This window comes from Microcebus murinus, chromosome 9, assembly GCF_040939455.1.
Source record: "Microcebus murinus isolate Inina chromosome 9, M.murinus_Inina_mat1.0, whole genome shotgun sequence".
NCBI lineage: Eukaryota > Metazoa > Chordata > Mammalia > Primates > Cheirogaleidae > Microcebus > Microcebus murinus.
Genome location: NC_134112.1, coordinates 996,582 through 1,008,000, shown reverse-complemented (window position 1 = coordinate 1,008,000; position 11,419 = coordinate 996,582). Strand labels below are relative to the sequence as shown.

Sequence of the window (11,419 nt, the reverse complement as noted above, 5' to 3'; positions counted from 1 at the left end):
TGATTTTTGGCCAGTGTATGTCTCATTTTGCAAAATGTTCATGTCCTTTGCATACTTGTTAATGGAGTTGTTTTTCTCTTGCTCATTTGTTTGAGTTCCTTGTAGATCTGTATATTAGTCTTGTCTTGGATTAATAGTTTTTGAATATTTTCTCCCATTCTTTAGGTTGTCTATTTACTACTGTGTTGATTATTTTTTTTTTGCTGTGCAGAAGCTTTTTAGTTTAATTAAGTATTTGTTTATTTTTTGTTGTTGCATTTGCTTCAGGGTCTTAGTGATAAATTCTTTGCCTAATGTCAAATAAAGTTTTCCTTGCTGGGAATTTTTACCATGAATGGGTATAGGATTTTTTCAAATGCTTTCTACACATCTACTGACATGGTCATGTAATTTTTCTTTAGCTTGTTGATATTATAGACTATATTAATTAATTTTCAAATATTGAACAAGTCTTACATTAAATTCCAATTGTTCATTGTGTATATTTTTAAATACTTTGTTTCATTTAATTTGGTAATATTTTCTGAGGATTTTTACATCATGTTCATGAGAGATATTTATCTATAGTTTTCTTTTCCTGTAATGTCTTTGCCTGGCTTTGGCATTAAGATAACGCTGGTTTCATAGAATGAATTATGGAGTTTCTTTCTGCTTCTGGTTTCTGGAATAGATTGCAGAGAATTGGTATAATTTTTTTCTTAAATGTTTGGTTCATATGGGCCTGGTACTTTCTGTTTTGAAAGGTTATTAATTATTGATTAAATTTCTTTAATAGGCCTATTCAAATTGTTTGTTTCTTTTTGTGTAACTTTTGGTAGAGTGTATGTTTCAAGGAATTGGTTTATGTCATCTAGATTATCAAGGTTGTGGGTATAAAATTTGTGGGAATTTGCTCTTATGTTTCTAGTTTTCTGGATGATTGATTTTGGATCTTTTTTCTTTTCTAATATGTGCATACAGTGCTATAAATTTCGCTTTAAGTTCTGTTTTCACTGCATCCCACTATTTTAAGACATTGTGTTTTCATTTTCATTTAGTTCAAAATAGTTTTAAATTCTGAGATTTCTTCTTTGACCCATGTGTTATTTACAAATATATTTTTTAAACCCTAAGTATTTAGAGATTTTCCAGCTATCTTTCTGTTATTGATTTCTGGTTTAATTCCATTATGGTCTGGCAGTAGACATTGTATGATTTTTATTCTTTTAAATTTGCCAAACTGGGTTTTATAATGTATATTTTGATAAATGTTCCATGTGAGCTTGAAAAAATTGTCATATGAAGTAGTCTATAGATGTCAGTTTTATTCAGTTAATTGATGGTGCTATTGAGTTCAACCATTCTGAACTCCTTACTGAGCTTCTGCTTGCCAGGTCTGTCCATTTCTGACAGAGTTGGGTTAGTCTCCATCTATAACAGAGATTCATCTATTTCTCTTTGCAGTTCTGTCAGTTTTTGCCTCATGTATTTTGATACCCTTTTAATAGGCACATACATGTTAAAGACTACTGTGTTTTCATGGAGTATTGGCCCCTTTATCGTTAGGTAATGTTATTCTTTGTCCCTGATAAATTTTCTTGCTCTGAAGTCTACTCTTTCTAAAGTTACAGTAGATAATCCTGATTTCTTTTGATTAGTGTTATCATGGTATATCCTTCTCTATCCCTTTACTTTTAATCTACATGTGTCTTTATGTCAAAAGTGGGTTTCTTGTAAACAACATATGGGGTCTTGTTTTTTTAATCTAACACTCTCTGTCTTTTAATTGATATATGCCTAAATCTGTTTTGGCTCCTATAACAAAATACCAAGATATGGGTGACTTATAAACAAGAGAAATTTATCTCTCACAGTCTGGAGGCTGAGAAATCTAAGATCATAGTATTGGCAGATCCAGTATCTGGTGAGGGCCTGCCTCCTCACAGATGGCCATAACATCACAGTACAGAGGTAACAAGGCAGCTCTTTGCAGTCTCTTTTATAAGGGCATGAATCCCATTCATGAGGGCTCCACCTTCATGACATAATCACCTCCCAAAGACACTACCTCCTAATAACATCACCTTGGGGGTTAAGATTTCAACATATAAATTTTGGAGGGACATAAACATTCAGTCCATTGCAATGTATTTAGAACACCGATATTCAAGGTAATTATTGATACAGTTGGATTAATATTATATCTACCATATTTATTAATGTTTTCTATTTGTTGCCCTTGTTTGTTTCTATTTTTGTCTTTTACACTTTTTCTGTCTATATGAGTTTAATTTAGCATTTTCATTGATTACATTTTCTCCTCTTTCTTAGCATATCAGTTACACTTCTTTTTTTACTTTTCTTTTATCAGTTGCCCTAGATTTTTAAATATACATTTACAACTAATCTAAAAACACTTTAAAATATGACTATACTGCTACAACTTATCTAAAAACACTTTTAAAAATGAGCTACACTGCTTCTCAGATAGGGCAAGTACCTTAATAACAAAATATTTCTAATTTTCTTCCTGTCCCTTGTATCATTGTTATCATTAATTTCACTTACACATGAGGATATATAAATATATATATAACTGAAAACATTATTGCAATTATTATTTTGATCAATTAATAAGAAATTTTTTTATTTTAAATTCACTTATTCATTCTCTGATGCTGTTTCTTTCTTAATTTAGTCCGACCTATGTCCTTTTCTTATATCTCTGGAGAACTTTTAAAAACATTTCTTGCAAGGCAGGTCTACTGGCAACAAATTCACTCAATATTTGTTTGTCTGATAAATTATTTATTTCTAGTTATTTCTCCTTCACTTTTGAAGGATAATTTTTCAGAGTACAGAATTCTAGGTTGGTAGGGTTTTTTTCTTTTAACATTTTAAATGTATCACTCCATTCTCTTTTTGTTTCATGGTTTCTGAGAATAAATTGGGTGAAATTCTTATCTTCTTTCTAGGTAACTTCTTTATAGCTCCGCTATGGGTAAGATTAATTTTTTTCCTTTAACTGCATTCAAGAGTTTTTCCTTTATGTTTGATTTTATAAAATTTAAATATGAAATGTTTAGATATAGTTTTGTGGGGTTTTATTTTCCACTTATCCTGCTTAGTGTTCGCTGAGCTTCGTTAATCTGTGCTTTTGTATCCAACATCAATTTGGGGAATTTTCAGTATTATTGTTTAAATATTGCTTCTGCTCCTTTCTCTCTTTTTTATCCTCATGATATTCCCATTATATATAGTTATCTCACAGCTCACAGTTCTTGAATATTTTGTTCTGGCTTTGTTTTTTTGGTTTTATTTTGTGTGTGTGTGTGGGGGTGTGTGGTTTGTCTGTTGTGTCTTTGCTTTTCAGTTTTGGCAGTTTCTATTCAGGTATCTTCACTTTCAGAGATTCCTTTCTCAGGCATGTTCATCCAGGCTTAGTAACAAGCACCTCAAAAACATTCTTCATTCCTGTTATAGTGTTTTTGATCTCTAGCCTCCTAAAATTCTTTCTTAGAATTTCCATCTTTATCCTCACATTGTCTATCTGATCTTGCATGCTGTCTACTTTTTCCAGTAAAACCCTTAACATTTTAATTATAGTTTTACTGGTCTGATAAATTTCTGGTCTGATAATATCTTAGTCCATTTTTGTTGCTATAATAGAATACCACAGACTGGGTAATTTACATTAAAAAATAAGTTTATTTAGCACATAGCTCTGGAGGCTGGGAATTCCAATAGCATGGTACAGGCATCTGGTGAGGGTTTTGTTGCTTTAACATAACATGGTGGAGAGTATCACATGTTGAGAGGGCAAGAGAAAGGTAGCTTACTTTTATAAAAAATCCACTCCTATAATAGCAACATTAAACCATTCATGAAGACAGAGCGATTAACTTTCCAACACATGAACTTTTGGGGGACACATTTTGGGGTACAATTTTGGGGGGACACATTCAAACCATAGCAGATAATTTTAACATTCTTGCCATATCTGACTCTGGCTCTGATACTTGTTCACACTCTTCAAACTCATCTTTCGTCTTTTATGATGCCTTGTAACTTTTTGTTGAAAGGTAGATGTGATGTACCAGGTGAGAGGAGCTACGGAAATAGACCTTTAGTAATGCAGTAAGTCATGGGGAAGGAGGCACTGCATAGTCCTATCACAGGTCACCATCTTTTAGTGAGCCTAGACTGTGGACTTCACAAGTGCTTCTGAGGTACCTCTCCCGACCTTGATGGTACAGGACAGCTAGAGCGGGATGGAGTTGTGTGTTTCCCTTGCTCCAAGTAGGTAGGTGCTGATAAAACCCCCACAGGTTAAGCCTCTGGTAAAATAGTTTCTCCTTAGGGTAGACCTTGTTAAGAATAGAAGGCTCTGACCTATTTCAAAATAGTTCCCTTTTCCCTCCCACTGCCAGAGCGTGATGAGATTTTTCTCCAGTAGCCACTGTGAGGACCTGGCAGAGCTCCTGGGGGTAGAACTCACAAAAGTCTGCCCTCCCCTCAGAGTTGCCAGCTCTGAGCCTGCAGCAATTGCTCAGCTACAGCACAGGCTTTCCTACCTGGCACTGGCTTCCTTGGGGGCTTCTGCCCACAGGTTTCTGCTCCTGTAAGTCGCGCTTCTCTGTCTTTGCCTGTCTGCCTCTCTGATTTACAGGGAAGACGAGTTGTTGATTTTTCAGTTTGTTCAGCTTTTTACTTGTTGCTAGGATGGAGTGCCAATCCTGCTCCCTAAAGTGACAGGTAACCCTCAACTCTAGAAGAAATGAAGCATAGTAATGACAAAAGGGAAACTGTTTTAGCCATTTTTTTGTCAACATATTGTCCCTGAAAAAGAAGCTGTTTCTTCCATACTCTGCAAGAGATGGGTCTCAGCTCAGAGTCAAATGCAAATAACTTGACCCAAAGGGAAAGAATGAATGTTTTCCAAAACCATGGAAGCCTGCCCCAGAAGTGCCCCTGAACCTTAGTCGTGGCCATACTAAGGTCAGTGACCCTTACCTTACAGAAAGAGGTGATGCATGCTCACAATACAAAATTCCAAGGGTATAAAAGCACAAACAATTGAAAAATAAGTCCCCCTCCAGCCCCTGACCCCCAGCCACCTAGTTCTCCTCCCTGAGGCAAGGCTGTTATCTGATTCTTGTGACTCCTTAAAATATATCCTTGGAAGAGATGCTAAGGGAACATATGTTTAAATGGAAACCTAGTTTAGAAGTCATGTTCTTATCAAATTTTAGGATTGGAAGGGATCTAGTTCTGTCTTTAATTCATGACCTCCATTAGTACTTATTGCTCCTGCATAGAAATCTTTCTAAAGATGGAGACACCCTTTCCACTATGAAATGGCTCATTCCACTTTTAGATAGCTACAGTAGTTTCCAAAAGATATTTTTTGAAATTCTAAAATCTGCCACTCTGGTTTTTCCTCATCAATCTTTGCTTTGACCTCAAGGCCAGAGAAAACAGGTGGTCAAATGCCTCTCAACTAAAATGGAACTTAGAATATTTGAAGCCCACATATCTTCCCCTGCCAAATAACCTGTTTCTCCTACTCTTCCACAGAATGTTTGGTTTTAGGGAATTCAGAGCTATGTTCCTCCTACAAAAGACGAAACTCTTATTCAATATACTCAGAAACTTCTTCTAAGAGGATAACCACTCATCGGATAAAAAAAGTTTCTCATGTATAGCTGACAAAGGGAATGAACAGTCTGCATCATGAAAATTGATAGACAGGAGATTTGCTATGGGAAACACTGGAGTCTTAGTATATACTTGTTACTATGGGATGCAAAGAGGCTTTACCTAGAATTTTTTGGCTAAGCAGAAACTCCGTTATTAATTGCTCTAACAAATTTCCAAGATATTATTAAATATAATTTAGAATCCTGATGTCACCCTTTATCTCAGATTTAGAAGAGTTATAGTATGAGAGAAATAAAAATATGACCCTGACTTGGGTTCAAAGCTGGCCTCTCATTCTAGTGAGTCTGCTCTGAGACTTTGGCACCTCTCCAAAACACAGCATCACCACATTGCTATAAAAGTAGACAAAGGTATTAGCTAGCTCACAAGTTGTTGGATAAGCTAATGTCCGAGCAGCACTTAGCACAGTGCCTGGGCTGCTGTTGTCACTCTGGTGGTGGTGGTGGTGGTGGTGGTGGTGGTACAGGGCACCCAGCCTCTACCTGAGATGTGTCCTGGGCTCACTCTGCAGAGATTGCACTGGAGCACTTATGCTGGGCTGATCTATGCAAGATTCCTCAGTGCTCTTAGGAGGAATGCATGTCTCCCAGCCTAGTCATATAGTTTTTTATTTAACAAATAACATAGTTATCAGCATACTCCAGTATCTGCTACAAACTACAAAATCTACTTGAACGTCAGCTTCTGTATCAAAAGCTCAGAGCAGAAACCTTATAGGCATCCCATTAGGATGTTCAGCAACCCCATTCCTCTCCATTCTCTGGAATCCATTCCAGGACTGGGCTGAGTGTGTCTGAAAAGTGTCCCATTGCCTCCTGTAGTAACTGTTTTCACAAAGTTCTGTTTCTTAAGCTGCCACCAGATCACTGAAGAATGTTATGACAATGCCAGGAAGGCAGCTGGCTCATAGCACGAACAGTGAGAACCCTGATGTCCTCACCCACGGTCTTCTTTTTGGGGACTCACAAGAGAAAGTCCTACATAGTCTTAAAAGTAGCTTAAATTGATGTGTGTTGTGACTTGTGCCACTGATCATATTTCCTTGACTGAGCCACATATGTGGCCAAATGGTAAATGCACAGGACTTCACTGTATTCAAATCTTTTAGAAGACTCACTCCTATCTTCATTTTATGTTCCACTCTTGTGTTTCCTGTTTACCTTTCTCTAATTTCTGCTATCTGCATGTGAACTAAAATAAAATTTTAAGGCTCACCCCCACTGGCTGACTAAATGGACCTCCTCATGGCTAAAGGAATATCCTAAAACTAAATTGTCTACCAGGAGGAGGGAGGTCAGACAGGCCTCATCATGCCCCCTCCCTTCTTGGAGACATCCTTTGTAACCCATTAACAGGCCTAAGGGTATGCAAGACAAACCTACAGGTCCTCAATTTACACAACAAATCTATGTCCAGTGGTCTATCTCTGATAACAGGTCTTTATGTTAAAACATTCCAAGCCTTTAGACAAAGCTTCATGTCTTTAACCAATTACAAGCCAAAGAATCTTTAAACCTACCTATAACCTGTAAACCCCTGCACCCCTCACTTCGAGATGTCCCACCTTTGTGGGCCAGGCCAATGCATGCCTCCTATGTATTGATTGATGATTTTACCTGTAACACATGTCTCCCTGAAATGTATAAAACCAAACTAAAACCCAGCCACAGCGAGTCCACCTGCTCAAGGCTTCCTGGTCATGGTCCTCAAATTTGGCTCAGAATAAACTTCTTTCAAATATATCAGGGTTTGGATTTTCCCGTCCATGTCCACATGCATTTGTATTTCTTCACAAACTGTTTTAAGTCCCTGTATGAACTGTGTGGAGGGAACCAAACATACGGCCTGCCTTCTTCATCCAGGGGCTAAATTAAGCATCGGTGGTTGCCCCGATTTGTTAAAACAAAGAAACAAATTATTTACTCAAATTCACAGGAAAAGTTACCCTGCACATGCCCTGGTAAAACCCCCCATTCAGGCTGCGGCGCGCATATGCCGGCACAAGCACTTGGCGGCGGGGCGGGGGAGGGAAAACGTGCGTTGCGCGTTCCTCCCCCACCCCAGAGACTGGAAAGGCCGGTCTTCAGCGCCACTTAGTTAGGCTTGTGATTTCCGCTAGAGAGGGCAGATTAGCATTGAGCCAGGCCCGAAGGTGTGACCTGGTGAGCCTGTGAGCAGAGGAGGGGGTCTCTGTCCAAGGGGCACAGGACATTCTACTGGAGGAGAAGGAACAGTGGGACGGGATTTAGCTGAAGTTTTTGCAGGCCAAAGAAGCTTAGTTTCTTTTGGCCAAATCCTTCCTGAATTTCCCTGGCATTTCTCCTGCTTGAGTTACCGGGGCAGAGGAACACTTAGCCTCTCTTAAAGTGTCTCCACTGTTGTTTGTGTCAAGCCTGTATTCCAAGTGCTTCACTTTTGCAAAGTAATTTACCTCACACATTTGCTTTCAAAGTTCCCCGGGCTGGTTGCAACAAACAGTCTTTTTGCCAGGAGTTGGGTGCCCTCATTCCAGACGACTTCAAGAGTGCTTGAAAAGGCCTAAGGACCCTCAGACTCCAGCGCACCCCAGGCGCCTGGCACCCCTGCGAGGACCGCAAGGGCTGCCAGGCCAGCCTCTGACCCTCACTAGAATCCCGAGGAGTTGGGGACCACAATAAAGGAACAGTTTCCCCAACAGTGTCATTATCCGACGTTGGCTCTGGGGCTCAGCCATTTCTCCAGAGCTGTACAAGTTTGCTCAGTAAAACAAAAGGAGGGATAGGGCAAGGGGACCCTGCCATAGATTTGGCTCGACGACGCAGGGCCACAGAGACAGCCCTGCAAGTCCGCGGGGGGCAAGGCGTGAACAGCCATGCCCGGACGCCCTACTCGGAAATTGGCTCCTGAGGTCACCCGCTCCCCTTCCCCGCGCCGCTTGGGTTGCGGGGGGTCCACCGGCAGTCCACCACTTTCGGGTTGCTGCCTGCCTTCGGTGAGCGCGGCTGGCTCTTCCTCCCTCCTCCTGGCTTTCTCCTCCTCCTCTGCTCCTCCCGAGCCCTCCTCCTCCGGCTGGTCCCTCCTCCTCCAGCCCAGCTTCCCCACGCCCGGCCGGCGCGAGCGAGACGTCTGGGCTGCCCCGGCGCAGCGCGGCAGCAGCAGCCTCCGCCCCGGCCGGTGTGCGCGCCCGCGGCAGGGCGGCCCGAGTCCCGAGCACCGAGCACCGAGCACCGAGCGAGCCCCGGCGGCCGCCGCCTCCCAGGCCGGAGGACAGGCCACCTCTGCGGCGTCCGCCCGAGGCTTCGCCTCGCCGCCGCCGCCGCCCGACTCCGTCCAGGATATACTGGGGCGAGCCCGAGCGAGCTCCTGGGGCAGCGATGCGACCCTCCGGGACTGCGGCAGCCGCGCTCCTAGTCCTGCTGGCCGCGCTCGTCCAGGCCAGTCGGGCGCTGGAGGAAAAGAAAGGTAAGGGCGCGCCCCGCTCGGCGCCCCGCGCCCCGTGCCTCCGCCCTCTTTCCTGTTTCCTTGAGGATCGGCGGCGCTTCTGGCGGGGGCCGTGGAGGAACTGGACGTTTCGTTTCTGGGCTGGGCGAGTCAGCGGCGGCCCAAGGAAGGGAGACGCGGGGCAGCGGGCTGGTGTGGGCGCGTCTGCGGGAGCCCCGGCCGCTCCTAACTTTCTTTTCCTCACTTTCCTGCCCTCCTGCACCCGGTCGGCGGCCGTGCGTGAAAACTCGGTGCGGGGCGGGCGCCCAGCGGCTCGCCCTCCGGCGTGTGCGCCCCAACGGTTCCCCGAAGGGCGAGGCCGGGCCGGGGGCGCGCACCCAAGGCGGGGGCGCGTCCCAGACGCCGAGGCCGAGTGGTTTAGGGAGGCTGAGGAAGGACCCGCGGAAATCCATCCACCCCCTCGGACCTCCCGGGACAGGCGGTTTTCTGGGCGACCCTCCTCGCCTCCTTCCCCGCCCGGTGTCACACTGTGCCCCACACGCTGGCCAGCCCGGGTCCCAGCCCCGCTCGCAGGTCTCTGCACGCCCTTTTCCAGGGTGTGGAGTCGCAACCTTGATCTGGGAGGCTGGGAGAACTCGTCTTTGGCAGCAACTACCTGCGGCTACCGGGAAGGGCTGGTGCTGGCGGTGGTGACTTTCCCAGTTGGCCAGAGGGGTGGGTGCGCCGGCCCGGCGCAGACCCCAGCCGCCCGCCCCGCGCGCCGGCGTCCAGGTGTGCCCGCTCGGTGCGCGGCTCCCCGCCAGGCCGAGCTCCTCGCCCAGCGCCCGAGTAAGGCGGGGGTTTCCTTAGGTGGCCGCCTCCCGGGGACTCCCGAGGCTTAACCCCCACTTGCAGCCCTTCCAGTGCGTCTGGCTTGGCTCTGGAGCGGGACCTCGCTGTCGCCGGCCACGGCGGGGACGGCTGTGTTCTTGTGTTGGAACTCCCCGGAGCGGAACTCCTCCCGGCCTCGCCAGGGCTTCTCTAAATGGGGCTCCCAGCAAGCCTCTCTCCTCGAAATCCCAAGATTGAGATCGTCTCTTTTAGGTGTTTCTTTTTGCATTTTGAAGAATTTGACATTGGATCAACCAAAATATTAAACTTAAAAAAAAAACAAAACGGATTGGTGTCCGTGGTTCACGTGTGCCAAATGTCTGGACGGAACATGAGCGAGCTTGGCTTCGTGACTTCCGCCCATAAACCCACTTGACACGAGAGACATGCCTCGGAAGGTTTAATTGCACTATTTCAAAATCAAGCGGCCCAGACTCCAAGAGTCAGGCCTGGACTTGCTGTTGATGTCACTGTGTGGGGAGCTGGGGTTTGGTGCTGAGCGTGGCCTTTGGGGGAGGGGAGCGGCATAGAACAGTGGTTCCCAACCTTTGCTGCATGTTGGAATCACCTGGGATTTCAAATAATCAAAACAAGAACCAATATCTGGCTCCCCCCCCCCACACCCCCATTCTGATTTAATTGGTAGGAGTTAGAGCCAGGCATTGGAACTTTTAAAAGCTCTTCAGGTGACCCTATTGGGCACTCAGGTTTGGGAATTGCTGGGGCACAGGAAAGATTGGTAGGGTCTCCGGGAAAGATTACGTGCCAATGTAAGGAGCTCTTTTGGAACATCTGGAGTTTTAACAGCCTTGCAAAATATAGCAGAGGGAAAAGGCAGGGTGTGAGTTTAGGAGATTGTGGCCTGCCTGGGACATAGCAACAGGGTCCTCCTGGGCATGTGCCATCTCTGTCTCTGCTGGAGAGACCCCTCTCCTTATTTCAAATTAGACTCTCAGAATACGTCCAAAGCATCATTTGCTCACTCTAGGAATGTTCCCAGCCTTTGATGTTGCTCCTTTGAACACCACTATTAGTGGTTGGAGATTTGTTGCTGAGAAAAGTATAAATACCAGTTAATTTGCCTGTGTATCCCATAGTCACTCAAAAAAGAATGTTTCTGAATAAAATAGAGTAGGCGAACAAATACTATTCTGTTAAAGTAACATAAAAAGACTAAATTTTAAGTGGCAAGTTATTAATACTAGGAGATGAAATCTTTCTACAATCAAATTCAATGTTTTGTTCAAGAAGACTTATTCATGTTAGTGAGGGTTTTGTTTGGTTCTAGAATATGGTAATTTTACTTACTTGTACTTAGAGCTAAGTACTGTCAAACACTATTTTGTGTGTGTGTGTGTGTCAAACACTATTTTAAATGTCCTTTTTATCCTCACATCATGTCAGGTGGGTACCCTCAGTATACATGGGG

The 11,419-nt window shown here is 44.0% G+C and overlaps 1 protein-coding gene across 4 annotated transcripts in view; it reads left to right on the top strand.

The window, feature by feature from the left end:
* The first annotated feature begins 8,771 nt into the window (after positions 1-8,771).
* The window catches only part of EGFR (epidermal growth factor receptor), a 184,315-nt gene continuing 181,667 nt past the window's right edge, over positions 8,772-11,419 (top strand). For 3 of the 4 annotated variants that reach the window (XM_012775591.2, XM_012775589.2, XM_012775592.2), the window contains exon 1: positions 8,772-9,141. In XM_012775591.2, coding sequence (XP_012631045.2) covers positions 9,054-9,141 — 88 coding nt within the window. In that variant the 5' untranslated portion in view covers positions 8,772-9,053. The remainder of the gene's footprint in view (positions 9,142-11,419) is intronic. The other variant, XM_012775594.3, reaches the window with a different exon arrangement.